The sequence below is a fragment of the Nerophis lumbriciformis genome, linkage group LG27, assembly GCF_033978685.3.
Source record: "Nerophis lumbriciformis linkage group LG27, RoL_Nlum_v2.1, whole genome shotgun sequence".
NCBI classification, from domain to species: domain Eukaryota; kingdom Metazoa; phylum Chordata; class Actinopteri; order Syngnathiformes; family Syngnathidae; genus Nerophis; species Nerophis lumbriciformis.
This window is the reverse complement of record NC_084574.2, coordinates 4502501-4523661: the sequence shown is the minus strand read 5'-3', so window position 1 is coordinate 4523661 and position 21161 is coordinate 4502501. Positions and strand designations below refer to the sequence as shown.

General features: G+C 39.2%; 2 protein-coding genes across 6 annotated transcripts in view; one reads left to right on the top strand and one right to left on the bottom strand.

The window, feature by feature from the left end:
• Positions 1–5153, top strand: part of lef1 (lymphoid enhancer-binding factor 1) — a 184034-nt gene extending 178881 nt beyond the window's left edge. For all 5 annotated transcript variants that reach the window (XM_061923020.1, XM_061923019.1, XM_061923017.1 and 2 more), the window contains one exon: positions 4087–5153. In XM_061923020.1, the coding sequence (XP_061779004.1) occupies positions 4087–4169 (83 nt within the window). In that variant the 3' untranslated portion in view covers positions 4170–5153. The remainder of the gene's footprint in view (positions 1–4086) is intronic.
• A 4369-nt stretch (positions 5154–9522) lies between these two features.
• hadh (hydroxyacyl-CoA dehydrogenase) overlaps positions 9523–21161 on the bottom strand; it is a 12661-nt gene continuing 1022 nt past the window's right edge. Inside the window, exons 2-8 of the mRNA XM_061987867.2 lie at positions 14460–14588; positions 14231–14388; positions 14038–14164; positions 10228–10317; positions 10089–10161; positions 9898–10014; positions 9523–9814 (exon numbers count right to left, since the gene is read on the bottom strand). Of these exons, the coding sequence (XP_061843851.1) occupies positions 9696–9814; positions 9898–10014; positions 10089–10161; positions 10228–10317; positions 14038–14164; positions 14231–14388; positions 14460–14588 (813 nt within the window). The 3' untranslated portion in view covers positions 9523–9695. The remainder of the gene's footprint in view (positions 9815–9897; positions 10015–10088; positions 10162–10227; positions 10318–14037; positions 14165–14230; positions 14389–14459; positions 14589–21161) is intronic.

The window sequence follows — 21161 nt, the reverse complement described above, 5'->3', positions numbered from 1 at the left end:
TTGATTGGACAGCGTAAATTACACATACATACATACATACACATGTCATGTATCCATGACAACACGGCGTCTTCCGGGGCAACAGCGTTTCACTTGATTGTAAAATATGTCAATCGAGAGGGTGTGTGATGTTCATATGTTGTTAATATTCTGTGTTTTATCGTTCATAGTTAATATTGTAAAACCCACATTCTTTATTTTCATGTACATTCAGTTAAAAAAAAAAAAAAAAATTCCATTCCGTTTTTTAAGGCGGTCTGTCATAACGTTTTTCGCATTCAATCAGACATTATTGTGAGGTTTTGTATTAGTGTTCCTAAAAATTAGATATACCAGCCCCCAGGCACATTTTTTTCTCAAAATTTGGCCCCCCCGCCCCCCCGCCCCTGAGTCAAAATAATCAAACAAACTTTATGGATCTCCAAGGGAAATTGTTTGATCACATTTACAAGAAAAGATAAGAACACTCAAAAGTGGAACAAATTAAAAATGAATATGAGCAAACAATTTTTTTTTTAACAAATTAAAAAGATTTTTGTATTGTATTATTTTTAAATATATTAAATACCTATCATTTAAAATTATATATATATATATATATATATATATATATATATATATATATATATATATATATATATATATATATATATTATTTGTACCTCATGCTTTTGAGTACCGTATTTTTCGGAGTATAAGTCGCACCGGCCGAAAATGCATAATAAAGAAGGAAAAAAACATATACTGTATTTTTCAGACTATAAGTCGCAGTTTTTTTCATAGTTTGGCCGGGGGTGCGACTTATACTCAGGAGCGACTTATGTGTGAAATGATTAACACATTAGCGTAAAATATAAGAGACTAGAGCAGGGGTCGGCAACCCAAAATGTTGAAAGAGCCTTATTGGACCAAAAATACGAAAACAAATCTGTCTGGAGCCGCAAAAAATTAAAAGCCATATTACATACAGATAGTGTGTCATAGAATTAAGAGGACTTAAATGAGCTCAAATATAGCTACAAATGAGGCATAATGATGCAATATGTACATATAGCTAGCCTAAATAGCCTGTTAGCATCGATTAGCTTGCAGTCATGCAGTGACCAAATATGTCTGATTAGCACTCCAACAAGTCAATAACATCAACAAAACTCACCTTTCATGCACAACCTTAAAAGTTTGGTGGACAAAATGAGACAGAAAAATAAGTGGCATAAAACGTCGGAGAAAGTTATACATGTAAACAAACTCTGGTGAATTCAAGGACCGCCAAAATTAGTAGGACAAAATGGCGCTCGCCAAATACTCTAATCAGTGAAGCATGTTTAATATAAACAGTGTGCTTTGTAACAATTAGGGAGGTTTGTGTCATGTTTGTCCTCCTACAGAAACCATATTAAAACAAAAATAGATTTTTTTTCCCCCTCAACTTTTTCCATTTTTCATACATTTTTTGAAAAAGCTCCAGAGAGCCACTAGGGCGGCGCTAAAGAGCCGCATGGGGATCTAGAGCCGCGGGTTGCCGACCCCTGTACTAGACGTATAAGATTTCATGGGATTTAGCGATTAGGAGTGACAGATTGTTTGGTAAAGGTATAGCATGTTCTATATGTTATAGTTATTTGAATGACTCTTACCATAATATGTTACGTTAACATACCAGTTGGTTATTTATGCCTCATATAACGTACACTCATTCAGCCTGTTGTTCACTATTCTTTATTTATTTTAAATTGCCTTTCAAATGTCTATTCTTGCTGTTGGCTTTTATCAAATACATTTCCCCAAAAAATGCGACTTATACTCCAGTGCGACTTATATATGTTGTTTTCCTTCTTTATTATGCATTTTCAGCCGGTGCGACTTATTCTCCAGAGCGACTTATACTCCGAAAAATACGGTATGTGTCGCACTGGAGTATAAGTCGCAATTTTTGGGGGAAATGTATTTGATAAAAGCCAACAGCAAGAATAGACATTTGAAAGGCAATTATAAATAAATAAAGAATAGTGAACAACAGGCTGAATAAGTGTACGTTATATGAGGCATAAATAACCAACTGGTATGTTAACGTAACATATTATGGTAAGAGTCATTCAAATAACTATAACATATAGAACATGCTATACGTTTACCAAACAATCTGTCACTCCTAATCGCTAAATGCCACGAAATCTTATACGTCTAGTCTCTTACGTGAATGAGATCAATAATATTATAATGTGTTCATCATTTCACACATAAGTCGCTCCTGAGTATAAGTCGCACCCCCGGCCAAACTATGAAAAAAACTGTGACTTATAGTCCGAAAAATACAGTATTCATATTTGTAGGCTGTGTATACATATATTTAAAGTTGATAGAAAATAAAGGTTTTTGGATCATTTAATATTTAATATATATCTAAAACCTATATATTAATGTGTTCTTACTAGAGATGCGCGGTTTGCGGGCACAACCGCGGAGTCCGCGGATTATCCACGGATCGGGCGGATGAAATTTAAAAAAATTAGATTTTATCCGCGGGTCGGGTCGGGTCGGGCGATTGAAATTTAAAAAAATTAGATTTTAAATAGATTCAGGCGGGTGGCAGTTAAACCATTTCGGAAATATATATACATAGTTAAATGTTGTTACCCACATACGAAAAACGAGCAGGCACCTGCAGCATATGCCACAACAGAAGAAAAAAAAAAAAAAGAGATGGACACTTTTACGGAGCGGAGAAGGCCCCCGACGCCTCGCCGGGGTCCGGGACCGAGGCCCCTTCCCCCGAGAGGGCCCCACCGGGAGCCGTAGCTGAGGCGATCCGCGAGAAGGGCCCGACGCACGTCCAGGGTCACCACCGCGCCCACCGCACCGACACCCCGCCTCGTCCGCCGCGGCCGGCGTCACGCGCAGCAGGTAAGCAGCTTACCTGCCCGCCACCCCCGTGGCCGGGGGCTCGTAACAGGGGTCGCTCCGCCCGCGCAGCTTACCTGCCCGCCACCCCTGTTGCTGGGGGCGCGTAACAGGGGTCACGCCGCGCGCAGTGCGCTCACGAAAGGGGTGGGGCTCACCCTGGTTGATATAGACAGCAGCTAGGACGGTGGCCATGGAAGTTGGAACCCGCTAAGGAGTGTGTAACAACCCACCTGCCGAATCAACTAGCCCTGAAAATGGATGGCGCTGGAGCGTCGGGCCCATATACCCGGCCGTCGCCGGCAGCGAGACGCGCTTGGAGGTGCGCTCAGCGCGGCTCCCATATGATTGCGCACTGGTGTGCGTCTGGGTCGTGACAGCGTGGCACGCGAATGTCTGTGCTGCATTGGATCAGTCTCCTTTCTTTAACAGGCAAAAGCTTTATAACCTCACTAATGCCTTGCATCGTCTATATTAGATATATAACAACAGGCGGGTGCGGGCGGATGGGGTTCTGATCAAATGTTAGATCGGGTGGATTGCGGATGGTTGACGACTTTCTGATGCGGTTGCGGATTAAATAATTGCCTATCCGCGCATCTCTAGTTCTTACTAATCAAGGTGGATACAACATTTTAATTTAAAATAATTTTTAAAAAAAAGTGTTATATTTTGTAAGTAAAATAAAATTTATATATTTAAATTTAATTAAATATATAAAATGTTCTATATAATGTATTCTGGATGAATAGAAAATAAATCACTACCTGGCTGACTTAGCTAGAACTTTTGTCCTTATAGAATATTTGAACAGTATTATGTTATGGTATTATGAATCAAATATGATCATTCAACAACCTGCCTTGTTTTGATCTGAAAGGGGATTTACTAATGCTTTAGTTCTAGCGGGAGTAATGAACTTCCTGTTTCAATGTTTGTCAAACAAATTGGGCATGAGTGTATGGCGCCCTCTGCTGGTTCATGCAAAGCGATAAAAGAGTCGGCTCTTGAAGTGTAGCAACTTTACATATCTTCATTTTGAAGGTAGACGAGTGGGCGTGGCTAAAAGGTCGCGAGGCCGTAGACCACCCTCACAGGGGCCTTTCTACCCCGTCGGCTGTTTACGAATGTGTTGCCATGACGACGTGCCGTGGCTTGACCGCTCGTCTTTTTCTTTGGCTGCAGGAGGAAAATGTAACAACGTGTCGACATGCAAAGCCAAGGCAGCAGCAGCAGCTACGGGGCCTCTGCTGGAGATGGAGGCCTGACCTCCACTTATTATTAATATTATTATTACTGGACACCTCCCCCGCCCCGCCCTAACCAACACTCGCTGGAAAGCTCATCCCTTGCACTCCCCCTGCTGGAGAGACACGGAACTGAACACGACAATCACCATCAGAGCACGCTCTCACTCACACTCCATTTAAGTTATTGTAAGTTATTTGTCACCTTTTGTGGACTTTGTAAGACCCCCCCAACAACCCCTTCTTTCCTCCCACTGGATTCTTGAGACCATTTTTGGGGACCAAACACCTCTTGTAGATTGCACTAAGGAGCATGGAGGGATCTCATCCACCTTTTTAAGTTGGACCAGTCAAAAGGATCAATGTTATCATTTTTTGGAATTTTTATTTTTTAGCCCTTTCTTTTTAATGTCTTGGCGTGTTTTATTTTTTTTAAATAAACAACGCAAAATATGATAAGCTTTGGACACAGGAAAGCTATTTTTTTTTCTCGTCAAAGCATTGTTTTTTGTTTTTTTATAACTCTTTGTAAGAAAAAGGTCAAATGTAAAATAAGTGTGTGTTTTTCAGGATATTGTCCATTTTCTTGGTATTTTTGCAGGCAGCATTATGACTACATGCAGGTGAGGAGTGAGGCCTATATTTTATTGTTGGACAAAACAGACAAATGAAGCAGATATATATATTTACCCCAGCACTTGGCAGTCTGTCTTTTATTGCAATGGACCTTTTTGTCTTGATTTCTCCTTCTGGTAGCAAATAGTGTGTTCTTTATTTTGTTTTGTTTTAAACTCCTTTCTCCCCATGCAAGCATCTCTGTAATAATTTGATTCTTTATTTTACTATCCCTCCATGATGATGACGAATTTCTCTTGTGTTGATATCATTTCAGGTCACTGTTGTCTTGGGAGTAGCATTTTGCTTCCCGAGTAGTCATATTTAAGCTGTTTTCACATGTTTTTTGTAAGAAAAATAATAAAAAGGCACCATTTGCTCATTTGACAACTTGTTTTGTGTGTAAAACAGAAGTGTCTGCTCTAAAGTTGCATGAATAGAATAAGACTCATGCTTTCTATCAAACAATTACCAGCACTATTTTGTGTTCACTTTTGGAACAGCAGATTGTCAAGCAAATTAACATAATGTACTGCGATTAATTGTTTTTTTATTCTAACTCAAGCGCAGAAATGACCAATAAAAATGTGTTTATTAATGTGTTGATTTTAAATTGTTTAGGTCCATTTTCAATATTTAATATATATATATATGATTACAGAATAAATGCATAAAAATACTCAAGTATACTTATTTTCCCCACAAATGAATATAAACAGTTTTTTTTTTTTACATCCATTTATAGGGATATGTTTGAATATTTTAAAATTATTAAGGCCTATATAAATATTTTTGACTGAAATCCATTTTATGTTTTCCCCTCCACAATGCAGAATTTTAAATGTTTAAATATTCATGTATATTTTTTAAATCTTTTTTCAACCAAAACATGTACCGTATTTTCCGCACTATTAGCCGCACCTAAAAACCACAAATTTACTCAAAAGCTGACAGTGCGGCTTTTAACCCGGTGCGCTTTATATATGGATTAATATTACGATTCATTTTCATAAAGTTTCGATCTCGCAACTTCGGTTAACAGCCGCCATCTTTTTTTCCCGGTAGAACAGGAAGCGCTTCTTCTTCTACGCAAGCAACCGCCAAGGTAAGCACCCGCCCCCATAGAACAGGAAGCGCTTCTTCTTCTACTGTAAGCAACCACCCGCCCGCGTAAAAGAAGAAAAAGCGCGCGGATATCACCGTACGTTTCATTTCCTTTGTGTGTTTACATCTGTAAAGACCACAAAATGGCTCCTACTAAGCGTCAGGGATCCGGTTCATGAAAAGACGCAATCTCTCCATCCGCACACGGATTACTATTTCACAGCAACTGATATTCCTGTGAACCGCACTGTGGATACAACGGGAGCACGTACGGTGAATATTCGCACCACAGGGAATGAGAAGTCATCCTTCACTGTGGTTCTAGCTTGCCATGCTAATGGCCAGAAACTTCCACCCATGGTGATATTCAAAAGGAAGACCTTGCCAAAAGAGACCTTTCCAGCCGGCGTCATCATAAAAAGCTAACTCGAAGGGATGGATGAAGAAAAGATGAGCGAGTGGTTAAGGTAAGTTTAAGTTTACGCGAAGAGGCCGGGTGGCTTTTTTCACGCAGCTCTGTCCATGTTGATATACGTATGTTTGTGATTGCACATTTGCGTACATTTTGGGAGTGAACAGAGTTGTTAGAACGCTGGTTTTTAATATATTATTAAAGTTTGACTGACCTATCTGACTGTTTTTTTGACATTCCTTTAGCGCAGTTAGATGCGGCTTACAACACCGGGCGGCTTATAGGTGGACAAAGTTTTGAAATATGCCGTTCATTGAAGGCGCGGCTTTTAACCCAGGGCGCCTTATGGTGCGGAAAATACGGTACCGTATTTCTCGGACTATAAGTCGCAGTTTTTTTCATAGTTTGGCCGGGGGTGCGACTTATACTCAGGAGCGACTTATGTGTGAAATGATGAACACATTATAATATTATTGATCTCATTCACGTAAGAGACTAGACGTATAAGATTTCATGGGATTTAGCGATTAGGAGTGACAGATTGTTTGGTAAACGTATAGCATGTTCTATATGTTATAGTTATTTGAATGACTCTTACCATAATATGTTACGTTAACATACCAGTTGGTTATTTATGCCTCATATAACGTACACTTATTCAGCCTGTTGTTCACTATTCTTTATTTATTTTAAATTGCCTTTCAAATGTCTATTCTTGCTGTTGGCTTTTATCAAATACATTTCCCCAAAAAATGCGACTTATACTCCAGTGCGACTTATTCTCCGAAAAATACGGTGTGTATATATACACATATATATATATATATATATATATATATATATATATATATATATATATATTAGTGATGGGTCCGGCAACACCGATGCATCGGCGCATGCGTCGAGCTCATAGAGCAAAACCCTGTGTCGGTGCGCGTACTGCTTTTAGAAAGTCACGTGACCGATCATGAGCTGTTTTGGTCACGTGACCGATACGCGAACTGTGTCGCACTGACGCCTCCTCTGTGCCCTGTGAGCGGGTCTTTTCTACAGCCGGAGAAATAATAACTAAGAAGAGAAATCGTCTAAAATGTAATACGTCGGGAAAACTTTTTTTTTTTTTTTTTAATAAAAATGTGTAAAAAAATCAAATTAAAACAATTCCCAGTCCACAATCATCCACAACACGTTCTCTTAGATTTCCATGTTATGATACATGTTCACATTATTTATTGACTGTATATAAAAAAGATAAAAATATATTTTTATTTAAATGAAGATATGAAATAATCCTAAATGAAATACAATGACTTGGTTTATATTATTGTATATACTAGGGCAGGGGTCACCAACGCGGTGCCCGCGGTCACCAGGTAGCCCGTAAGGACCAGATCAGTCGCCCGCTGGCCTGTTCTAAAAATAGCTCAAATAGCAGCATTTACCAGTGAGCTGCCTCTATTTTTTTAATTTTATTTATTTACTAGCAAGCTGGTCTCGCTTTGCTCGACAGTTTTAATTCTAAAAGAGACAAAACTCAAATAGAATTTGAAAATCCAAGAAAATATTTTAAAGACTTGGTCTTCACTTGGAATAAGCGGTAGAAAATGGATGGATGGATGGGTCTTCACTTGTTTAAATAAATTCATTTATTTTTGACTTTGCTTCTTATTACTTTTAGAAATACAATTTTAGAGAAAAAATACAACCTTAAAAATGATTTTAGGATTTTTAAACAAATATACCTTTTTACCTTTTAAATTTCTTCCTCTTCTTTCCTGACAATTTAAATCAATGTTCAAGTAAATTTACTTATTTTTTATTGTAAAGAATAATAAATATTTTAGCTTCTGTTTTTTCGACGAAGAATATTTGTGAAATATTTCTTCAAACTTACTATGATTAAAATTCAAAAAAATTATTCTGGCAAATCTAGAAAATCTGTAGAATCCAATTTAAATCTTATTTCAAATTTTTTAGAATTTCTTTTAAAATTTTTGTTCTGGAAAATCTAGAAGAAATGCTGATTTGTCTTTGTTAGAAATATAGCTTGGTCCAATTTGTTAAATATTCTAACAAAGTGCAGATTGGATTTTAACCAATTTAAAACATGTCATCAAAATTCTAAAATTGATCTTAATCAGGAAAAATTACTAATGATGTTCCATAAATTCTTTTTTTAATTTTTTCAAAAAGATTCAAATTAGCTAGTTTTTCTCTTCTTTTTGTCGGTTGAATTTTGAATTTTAAAGAGTCGAAATTGAAGATAAACTATGTTTCAAAATTTTATTTTAAATTTTTTCGTATTTTCTCCTCTTTTAAACCGTTCAATTAAGTGTTTTTTTCATCATTTATTCTCTGCAAAAAACCTTCTGTAAAAGGAAAAAAAAATGTACGACGGAATGACAGACAGAAATACCCATTTTTTTTATATATATAAATTAATTTATTTAGCTATTCTTGTTTAAATCACACTTACGTGTAACTTACAAATGACAATATATTTATTTATTTAAGTGTGTATCAAACTGGTAGCCCTTCGCATTAATCAGTACCCAAGAAGTAGTTTTTGGTTTCAAAAAGGTTGGTGACCCCTGTACTAGGGCATCAAATCAGTGTCAGTTGAGTCGGTCCATAGGTTGCCTGTAGGGATTTTTAATGTCCAGCAGATGTCAGTATTTAGTGACACAGTATCGACACAGTATCAATACAGTTTTGCAATGTGTCGAAACGCTTCATGATGCCTCATCAACCCATCACTAATATATATATATATATATATATATTAGGGCTGTAACTAACAACTAATTTGATAATCTATTAATCTGTCGATTATTACTTCGATGAATCGATTAATAATCGGATAAAAGAGACAAACTACATTTCTATCCTTTCCAGTATTTTATTGGAAAAAAAACCAGCATACTGGCACCATACTTATTTTGATTATTGTTTCTCAGCTGTTTGTACATGTTGCAGTTTATAAATAAAGGTTTATAAAAAATAAAAATAAATAAAAAAAATTGCCTCTGCGCATGCGCATAGCATAGATTCAACGAATCGATGACTAAATTAGTCGCCAACTATTTTTATAATCGATTTAATTTGCAGCCCTAATATATATATATATATATATATATATATATATATATATATATATATATATATATAGTTTTTTTATTTTGTTGTTCAAATCCCATACTCTCATATTTAAATAATAATCTGCAAATTAAAAAAAAAAAACAGTTTAGTTCTTTAGATTATTTTTTTATAGAGCGTATCACATTTATTGACAAGTTGAGATTGTTTCAACACCTTTTTGTGTCATCAGTCATGTCAAGGTGTGTTTGAGGTGCAAAGGCACATAATATTAGTGCAATGAGTCTTTTCATTGATCCGTGTGTTGTGTAAAAATAAAGTTATTTGTACTTATAGAATCCTTCTCCGGTCTTTTTCCCAAATTTTCCCTCAGCGACCAACTTGTTGAGCAACTCGCTTTTGGCAAAAAGCGGGTTGTCGGGGTCCATCTGGCTCCAACCTGACCACATGACATTAAAGTGGGATTTGATTTGAACGCCTCATCCTAATAAATGTGGTGTTTCTATTTGAAACGGCGCTCACCGTCCGTGATGAACTTGCACGTGTCCAGTCCCACGTAGTCCAGCAGCTCAAAGGGTCCCATGGGGTACCCGGCGCCGAGCTTCATGGCGATGTCGATGTCCTCTTTGGAGCCGTGACCTGCAACATCGGTCTTTTTAGTTTAGTCTGATGGACGCTTAGTGCCGTCTTTAGGAAGGAGGCAAGTGGCACACCTCTCTCGTGCAGACGGATGGCCTCCAGCATGTAGGGGACCAGGAGGCGGTTGACGATGAAGCCCGGCGTGTCCTGAATGCAGCCATGTTGGATCACTTAGCGTTCGCGTCTCCTCACCTTACGTTCAGGACGTCTTACCTTGCAGGACACGGTGGTCTTGCCCAGCGCCTTGCCAAAGTTCAGGAGGGAATCGAACGTCTCCTGGCTTGTGGCCGAGGTTCCGATGACCTACAGACACCAAAGACATATTTCAATCAATCAATCAATCAATGTTTATTTATATAGCCCTAAATCACAAGTGTCTCAAAGGGCTGCACAAGCCACAACGACATCCACGGTACAGAGCCCATATAAGGGCGAGGAAAAACTCAACCCAGTGGGACGTCGATGTGAATGACTATGAGAAACCTTGGAGAGGACCACATAATAGTGTGAGAGTCCAGTCCATAGTGGATCTAACATAATAGTGTGAGAGTCCAGTCCATAGTGGATCTAACATAATAGTGAGAGTCCAGTCCATAGTGGATCTAACATAATAGTGAGAGTCCAGCCCATAGTGGATCTAACATAATAGTGAGAGTCCAGTCCATAGTGGATCTAACATAATAGTGAGAGTCCAGCCCATAGTGGATCTAACATAATAGTGAGAGTCCAGTCCATAGTGGATCTAACATAATAGTGAGAGTCCAGCCCATAGTGGATCTAACATAATAGTGAGAGTCCAGTCCATAGTGGATCTAACATAATAGTGAGAGTCCAGTCCATAGTGGATCTAACATAATATTGTGAGAGTCCAGTCCATAGTGGATCTAACATAATAGTGAGAGTCCAGTCCATAGTGGATCTAACATAATAGTGAGAGTCCCGTCCATAGTGGATCTAACATAATAGTGTGAGAGTCCAGTCCATAGTGGATCTAACATAATAGTGAGAGTCCAATCCATAGTGGATCTAACATAATAGTGAGAGTCCAGTCCATAGTGGATCTAACATAATAGTGAGAGAGTCCAGTCCATAGTGGATCTAACATAATAGGGTGAGAGTCCAGTCCATAGTGGATCTAACATAATAGTGTGAGAGTCCAGTCCATAGTGGTTCTAACATAATAGTGTGAGAGTCCAGTCCATAGTGGATCTAACATAATAGTGTGAGAGTCCAGTCCATAGTGGATCTAACATAATAGTGAGAGTCCAGTCCATAGTGGATCTAACATAATAGTGAGAGTCCAGTCCATAGTGGATCTAACATAATAGTGAGAGTCCAGTCCATAGTGGATCTAACATAATAGTGAGAGTCCAGCCCATAGTGGATCTAACATAATAGTGAGAGTCCAGTCCATAGTGGATCTAACATAATAGTGAGAGTCCAGTCCATAGTGGATCTAACATAATATTGTGAGAGTCCAGTCCATAGTGGATCTAACATAATAGTGTGAGAGTCCAGTCCATAGTGGATCTAACATAATAGTGAGAGTCCAGTCCGTAGTGGATCTAACATAATAGTGAAAGTCCAGTCCATAGTGGATCTAACATAATAGTGTGAGAGTCCAGTCCATAGTGGATCTAACATAATAGTGAGAGTCCAGTCCATAGTGGATCTAACCCTCCAGTAATTTAAATAATACCGTATTAACCGGACTACAGAATATAGAGTATATAAGCCGCACCCACTAAATTTTAGAAGAAATAAATATTTTCCATATATTAGCTGCACATAAGACGCATATATGTATGCTGTGACATGAGTTATTTCCACAGAAATATTTAAAAAAAAAAAGGTTATTTATATACCTTAATTGTTCCCAAAGGTGCCTGTAACACGGCAGTAAAACAGCTGATCGAACAAAACAGAGGTCATTGTCATGAACCCACTAGCTGCGCAAGCCAGCTCTCCAATCAGCTAAACAGACTCACGTTTTGCTGAATATACGGAGGAATTTGTGTAAGTGAAACAATACAAAAATAAGTTAATAATACTAACACAGACACTCGTAAATGTGTTAGCATATTAGCTCACGCTAGCGATGCTCACTTGATTACGTTGCGATAGCACGTACAAATATGCATGAAAACACTCCTACAGATGTCACACATGGGACAGTTTTAGTACGTATGAATTGTTTTAGTTATATTGTACAACCTAAACGTTGCTTGGAGTGATGAATGAAGAATGGGTACGAGTAGAAACGCTATGGACAAGTAAAAGACGGAACGGCACTTCCGGTTGAAAGCGTTAAACAGAAGGTAGACTTTCACCCAGCAGCACCCGCAGTGAGTTAACTCCGCCAAAAGATGGCGCCATAGCACAAACACCTTTTCAGTGTCTTTGCATGTGTTTTGATGAAAACTATTTGCATTATCGCCATTAGCAAAGAAAAATACATAAATTGAGCGCACCGTTCCATCAGCCACAGAGTTTAAAAAGTAGGACAAATAGAATAGAAAGTACTTTACTGATCCCTGAGGGAAATTCAGCACCACAGTTCGCTCACAATAAACACTTAGATATTTTTTTACATGTGAATAATATAAATACAGTCTATTATACAGCATTATTCACATGTGAATAATATAAATACAGTCTATTATACAACATTATTCACATGTGAATAATGCTGTATAATAGACTATTTATATTATTCACATGTAAAAAATATAAATAGTCCATTATACAGCATTATTCACATGTGAATAATATAAATACAGTCTATTATACATCATTATTCACATGTGAATTTTATAAATACAGTCTATTATACAGCATTACTCACATGTGAATAATATAAAAACAGTCTATTATACAGCATTATTCACATGTGAATAATATAAATACAGTCTATTATACAGCATTATTCACATGTGAATAATATAAAAACAGTCTATTATACAGCATTATTCACATGTGAATAATATAAATACAGTCTATTATACAGCATTATTCACATGTGAATAATATAAATACAGTCTATTATACAGCATTATTCACATGTGAATAATATAAATACAGTCTATTATACAACATTATTCACATGTGAATAATAAAAATACAGTCTATTATACATTATTATTAACATGTCAATAATATAAATAGTCTATTATACAGCATTATTCACATGTGAATAATATAAATAGTCTATTATACAACATTATTCACATGTGAATAATGTTGTATAATAGACTGTATTTATATTATTCACATGTAAAAAATATAAATAGTCTATTATACAGCATTATTCACATGTGAATAACATAAATACAGTCTATTATACAGCATTATTCACATGTCAATAATATAAATACAGTCTATTATACAGCATTATTCACATGTGAATAATATAAATACTGTCTATTATACAGCATTATTAACATGTCAATAATATAAATACAGTCTATTATACAGCATTATTCACATGTCAATAATATAAATACAGTCTATTATACAGCATTATTCACATGTGAATAATAAATACAGTCTATTATACAGCATTATTCACATGTCAATAATATAAATGTAGCGGCTTATAGTCCAAAATTGACGGTAATATTAATTTCAAATAATGTTTTTACAGAAACAATTAGGTGTGTAAAGATTTCTTTTAAAAACGATTTGATTCGGTTCATATTTTGAGGTTGCCGATACAATTCAGGGACGATATTAGTTTTTTTTAAAACAGATACGATTTAGTGAGTTACCCTCTGGGGAGCGGCAACTTGGATCTTTTCGCGTAAGGTTTATTAACGCGTTTATTTATTTATAAGTGCTAAAAAAAAACTTTATATGAAGTCTGCCTTTCTTAAAGCCAATGTTTTCTTTTCAAGTATCGATACAATTGATAAATGACTGTTTAAAACGATGTTAACTCCAAATATTCTTGAACTTTAGGTCTACAAATGGATATTGCTCAATGGTGACAGCTCTACAAACAAACAACAAGAGGTGAGTCAGTACCTCAACAAGCTTCATCATGGGGACGGGGTTGAAGAAGTGCAGGCCGCCAAAGCGGTCCAGCCTGGTGGTGGCGCTGGCGATGTCTGTGATGGGCAGCGAGGACGTGTTGCTGGCAAAGATGGTGTGTCTGAAAACATAAAGGACGAGTTAGGGAAAAAAGGGGACAAGTTATGAAAATGTTGGAGTTGTTTACTCTGGCGCCACTTTGTCGAGCGTGCCGAAAAGATCCTGCTTGATCTGAAGGTTTTCCACAATGGCCTCCAACACCAGGTCTGTGTGCTGGGCTGCGGCGGCTGCGTCTGTGGAGGTGGACACGTTCTTCAGGACCTTCTGGATGAACTCCTCCCCGGCCTGAAATACACAAACAATCTCACTAAAACCTGCCTCTTAATGGCCGCCGTTAAACACCAAGCCTGACTCACCTCTGGCTTGTCAGCAAACTTCTTCTTCACCACTCTCTTCAAGCTGGACTCAATGCCCTTGACAGCCTTCTGCAAGATGCTGTCAGACGTGTCCACCAGCGTCACCTGGTGGCCTGTAGCTGCAGCAACCTGTGGGGAACATTGACATACCATGACATTTCTGTTATAAAAAGGCATCATCTTTGACTTTAAAAACAAACAATTAATTCAATGTGGGGAAGGATTGATACCCCAAAAATAGAAGATTCGTGCTTGGTTAGAACATAGTAGTACATTAATAGCACCATCTTGTGTTCGCTTTTGGAAGAGCAGGTTGTCAAGCAACTTCCTATTGGATTCAATTTCTTTGTTCAAAATCAGTTTCACTTATTTAAAAAAATGTCATCAGGAAAACACAATAATAATTACAGATAAATCAATTAAATAAAGGCAAAATAATAAATTATTAATAATAATCAAAAATAAAATAAAAGAATATGAACAGATAATAAATAATTTAAAAAGTATATATATATATATATATATTAGAGATGCGCGGATAGGCAATTATTTCATCCGCAACCGCATCAGAAAGTCGTCAACCATCCGCCATCCACCCGATGTAACATTTGATCAGAACCGCACCCGCCCGTTGTTATATATCTAATATAGACGATGCAAGGCATTAGTGAGGTTATAAAGATTTTGCCTGTTAAAGAAAGGAGACTGATCCAATGCAGCACAGACATTCGCGTGCCACGCTGTCACGACCCAGACGCACACCAGTGCGCAATCATATGGGAGCCGCGCTGAGCGCACCTCCAAGCGCGTCTCGCTGCCGGCGATGGCCGGGTATGGGCCCGACGCTCCAGCGCCATCCATTCAGGGCTAGTTGATTCGGCAGGTGGGTTGTTACACACTCCTTAGCGGGTTCCGACTTCCATGGCCACCGTCCTGCTGTCTATATCAACCAGGGTGAGCCCCACCCCTTTCGTGAGCGCACTGCGCGCGGAGTGACCCCTGTTACGCGCCCCCGGCAACAGGGGTGGCGGGCAGGTAAGCTGCGCGGGCGGAGCGCGCGGAGTGACCCCTGTTACAAGCCCCCAGCCACGGGGGTGGCGGGCAGGTAAGCTGCTTACCTGCTGCGCGTGACGCCGGCCGCGGCGAAGGCGGACGAGGCGGGGTGTCGGTGCGGTGGGTGCGGTGGTGACCCTGGACGTGCGTCGGGCCCTTCTCGCGGATCACCTCAGCTACGGCTCCCGGTGGGGCCCTCTCGGGGGAAGGGGCCTCGGTCCCGGACCCCGGCGAGGCGTCCCTTCTCCGCTTCGTAAAAGTGTCCATCTCTTTTTTTTCTTCTTCTTCTGTTGTGGCATATGCTGCAGGTGCCTGCTCATTTTTCGTATGTGGGTAACAACATTTAACTATGTATATATATTTCCGAATTGGTTTAACTGCCACCCGCCTGAATCTACTTAAAATCTAATTTTTTTTTCATTTCAACCGCCCGACCCGAGGATAAAATCTAATTTTTTTTTATTTCATCCGCCCGATCCGTGGATAATCCGCGGACTCTGCGGTTGTGCCCGCAAACCGCGCATCTCTAATACACATACATACTGTACATACATATATAGACATAGGGAGTAAACCTTTTTTTCCCCTGCTGTTTCTTTCTTTTGGGGGGGTGGCATAAACAAAAAAATATTTTGACATTTAGGGCAGACAACAGATATATGATGTATGTAAATATGATGTAATGGATAGGAATGTCTGATGTTGGATGTCAATAAAAAAATGTATGAAAAAAAATATATATTCATGTATAAAAAAATACTAGAAATACTACGCTTAAGAAGTTTACTGTTCATATCCATTTGTAGTCATACCTTACAATATTTTTGTAATATTTTACCATTGAAAACATATTAAAACTATTGTAAGTATTGCATTTTGTTTGAATCCATTTTTAATCAAATTAAAAAAAAATTCTACCCCAACAAAAAAGTTTTTTTTTACAGTTTTACTCCAACTTGTAATGCATTGGGTGACATTAAGCAACACCTTGAACTCAAATATAGACAACAAAAAGTGCATATGGACTGAAACAAAACAACAAAGTCGTGGGCAAACATCACATAATGCAATGCGGAACACTGAAAAACACCTTGGTGGTCAATTTGGGGAACAAAACATGTACATGCAAGCACACAAAAAACTAAAATGTTAACGTTTATGGTTAAATCGCAAAAACATTAAAGGGGAAGTCGTCTTCTGTGATTAGCTTTCTTTCTTTCAATCTCAAGAAAGTCAGTGACTTCACTATAAAAGTGGGTGACATTGTTATCACCAGGAAAGATGAGGTCACCTACCTAGGTTCCATTCTAGAGGCTAATCTTTCCTGTGATAAAATGGCAATCAAAAAGGTCAACCAACGAACAAGATTTCTCTACAGAATCTCCTCTCTGGTCAACAAAAGCACCTTGAAGATTCTAGCGGGAACTCTCGTTCAACCCTTTTTCGATTACGCTTGCTTGCTTGGTACCCTAGCACCTCCAAAACCCTCAAATCTAGACTCCAAACATCCCAGAACAAGCTAGTCAGGTTACTTCTAGACCTCCACCTCAGATCACACCTCACTCCGACCCTCTTCTCCAAAGAAGGCTGGCTCAGGGTAGAGGACAGAGTAAAACAACTTGCACTGAGCCTAGTCTATAAAATCCGCTACACCTCCAATACCGAAGTACATGTCAAACTAGTTCCTTAACGTAAATGACCGCCATAACCACAACACCTGAGGGAGTTCCACAAACCACGTTAAACCCAGATTCCGATCTAACAAAGGTCTAAACTCATTCTCTTTGTATGCCACATCAATATGGAATGCACTCCCAACAGGTGTAAAAGAAAGTGCATCTCTATCCTCCTTCAAAACCGCACTAAACAACACCTCCAGGCAACTTTGACTAACACCCTCACCCTTCCACATCCCCGGATTGTAAATAACCAAATGTAAATAATCAAATGTATTTCTAATGTATATACTTGTTCTTATGCTATCTGAACTCACTATGTTCTCTGCTCGCTGTACATATTCTACTCAGTGGCCTAGTGGTTAGAGTGTCCGCCCTGAGATCGGTAGGTTGTGAGATCAAACCCCGGCCGAGTCATACCAAAGACCATAAAAATGGGACCCGTCACCTCCCTGCTTGGCACTCAGCATCAAGGGTTGGAATTGGGGGTTAAATCACCAAAAATGAAGCTTCGGTCCTCGCAGAAAGGATCTGTGTCATCTTTCCATAAAACTTGGGGCCCCCTCCTAGACCTTATTAGAGACAAGCTTGACATCACCCCAAGCGATTCGAGTAACACAACTTAGACAGAGCTGACCGCTGAAGACCCTCATTCCTTGTGTTTATTTACTTTTACGTTATATTTTTTTGCATATCTTTTGTAGTATTTATTTATTTATTTTACCTTATTTATCTTTTGTTTATCTTTAATATATTTGTTGGATTGAATCTAAGTTTGCATATATTCATGTGTGTCTATATTTGTTGTGGGCACTAGGTGACAATTAAGGCTGAAACGACGCGTCGACGTAGTCGACGTCATCGGTTACGTAAATAGGTCGACGCCGTTTTTGTGCGTCGGCGCGTCGTATATTTACGTCACACTACTGTCATGGCGGAGCGCAAAGCAGACGATGCGAGCGAGGGGAAAAAAGCACGCCAAAAGTCGTCAAAAGTGTGGGAGTATTTCAATTGTATGCACACTGTGTCGAGCGGAAATGGCCTATCATAGCAGCACAACGGCTATGAACGAACATTTGAAAAGAAAACCCACGACAGCGTTCTTGGCATCACCATCAACAAGTCAATCGTCCGCGTGCGTATACGTTGTCATTATTACACAAAAACATGAATGTGTCATTTGTATCTGCGTTGTAAATTCATAAACTAAAGCACCGTTTCGCTCTGAGAGGCGCGTTTGGCGTGCCTGTTCAGTGTTTACAAAGACGCGCTCCTCTTTAACGCTGTGGAGAGGCGGCGGCGGCCAGCGAGCGGCAAGGCGGGGCGCGCCGGGAGCGACGCCGCAATCGTGCCCAGGTGCGCGATCCGCGCAGTTGGAAGAGAAAAGACTTTGTGTAAAATTAAAAGATTGTAAACGTGGCAAAGCCGTCTGGCGTTCAGTCTGTCGGTCCTGAAAGAACCCCACGGCACAAGACGTGTCACAAACGCTAACGTTAATTAGTTGTGCAAATACCTTTTACAACATTAACAGTTACATATACTATGTACAAACGAACAATTAACTTTCACTTTAATCATACCGTACTATCATTGTTGTGTTATTAAGCAAAATAAGCAATACTTTTACTTTTGTTGAAATGTTTACACTGTACACTTTTTTGTATTGGATGTTTAGCTTTATTTTTGCACATTTTAGCAAATAAGCAATACTTTTACTTTTGTTGAAATGTTTACACTTGTTACAGAATATTTCCATTTTGCACTTTTTTGTATTGGATGTTTATCTTTATTTTTGCACATTTTAAAGCAAAATAAGCAATACTTTTACTTTTGAAATGCTTATACTATTCCAGAATATTAAGATTTGCACTGGATGTTTACTTTTATATTTGCACATTAAAAAGCAAATAAGCTACTTTTAATTTTGTTAAATGTTAAAAGTTTTAAATGTTTACATTGTTACAGAATATTTTGTCATGTTGTTGTCAATGTTGACTGAGTGGCCATACTTTTGTTTTGTAAATAAAAGCCATGCCTTTTGAAAAAACTGGCCTACATTTATTTGTTCCTCTTCATTTTAAATAAAAAAAAAAATCGGTAAAAGGAAAAATAATCTATAGATTAATCGAAAAAATAATCTATAGATTAACCGATTAATCGAAAAAATAATCCGATAGAAAAATAATCGTTAGCTGCAGCCCTAGTGACAATTACCTTGGGAATTAAAGTGGGTGGGTATTGTAAGGGGTGGGGTTTACTATGTTACATATTGTAAAATGTGCAGATACCTCAACTTGCTGTTGCCATGATCCATCATATTGTACTGTCTGCAAAATTCAATAAAAATATTTGAAAATAAATAAATCACCAAAAATGATTCCCGGGTGCGGCACCGCTGCTGCCCACTGCTCCCCTCACCTCCCAGGGGGTGAACAAGGGGATGGGTCAAATGCAGAGGACAAATTTCACCACATCTAGTGCGTGTGTGACAATCATTGGTACTTTAAGTCAGACCTACACTGTTCCAATGTCCATTTCTCTGATGATGCAATTGTTGACTGAAGTGCTGATATCAACCAAACCCTCCTCATCCCACCCCCCGAATTGTAAATAATGTCAATAATTCAATGTATATACTCTGATGATTAACTTGTGTGATGACTGTATTATGATGATAGTATATATTTGTACCATGAATTGACTTACGTGGACCCAGACTTAAACAAGTTGAAAAACTTATTGGGGTGTTACCATTTAGTGGTCAATTGTACGGAATATGTACTGAACTGTGCAATTTACTAATAAAAGTTTCAATCAATCAATTAAAAAAATCGCAAAAATGGATGAGATCCGCCCGGAGTTCCTTAAGGCTCTGGATGTTGTGGGGATGTCTTGGTTGACAAGACTCTGCAACATCGCGTGGACATCGGGGGCGGTACCTCTGGATTGGCAGACCGGGGTGGTGGTTCCTCTCTTTAAGAAGGGGAACCGGAGGGTGTGTTCCAACTATCGTGGGATCACACTCCTCAGCCTTCCCGGTAAGGTTTATTCAGGTGTACTGGAGAGGAGGCTACGCCGGATAGTCGAACCTCGGATTCAGGAGGAACAGTGTGGTTTTCGTCCTGGTCGTGGAACTGTGGACCAGCTCTATACTCTCGGCAGGGTCCTTGAGGGTGCATGGGAGTTTGCCCAACCAGTCTACATGTGCTTTGTGGACTTGGAGAAGGCATTCGACCGTGTACCCCGGGAAGTCCTGTGGGGAGTGCTCAGAGAGTATGGGGTAACGGACTGTCTTATTGTGGCAGTTCGCTCCCTGTATAATCAGTGTCATAGAGCTTGGTCCGCATTGCCAGCAGTAAGTCGGACACGTTTCCAGTGAGGGTTGGACTCCGCCAAGGCTGCCCTTTGTCACCGATTCTGTTCATAACCTTTATGGACAGAATTTCTAGGCGCAGTCAGGGCGTTGAGGGGATCTGGTTTGGTGGCTGCAGGATTAGGTCTCTGCTATTTGCAGATGATGTGGTCCTGATGGCTTCCTCCGGCCAAGATCTTCAGCTCTCACTGGATCGGTTCGCAGCCGAGTGTGAAGCGACTGGGATGAGAATCAGCACCTCCAAGTCCGAGTCCATGGTTCTCTCCCGGAAAAGGGTGGAGTGCCATCTCCGGGTTGGGGGGGAGATCTTGCCCCAAGTGGAGCAGTTCAAGTACCTCGGAGTCTTGTTCACGAGTGGGGGAAGAGTGGATCGTGAGATCGACAGGCGGATCGGTGCGGCATCTTCAGTAATGCGGACGCTGTATCGATCCGTTGTGGTGAAGAAGGAGCTGAGCCGGAAGGCAAAGCCCTCAATTTACCGGTCGATCTACGTTCCCATCCTCACCTATGGTCCTGAGCTTTGGGTTATGACCGAAAGGATAAGATCACGAGTACAGGCGGCCGAAATGAGTTTCCTCCGTCGGGTGGCGGGGCTCTCCC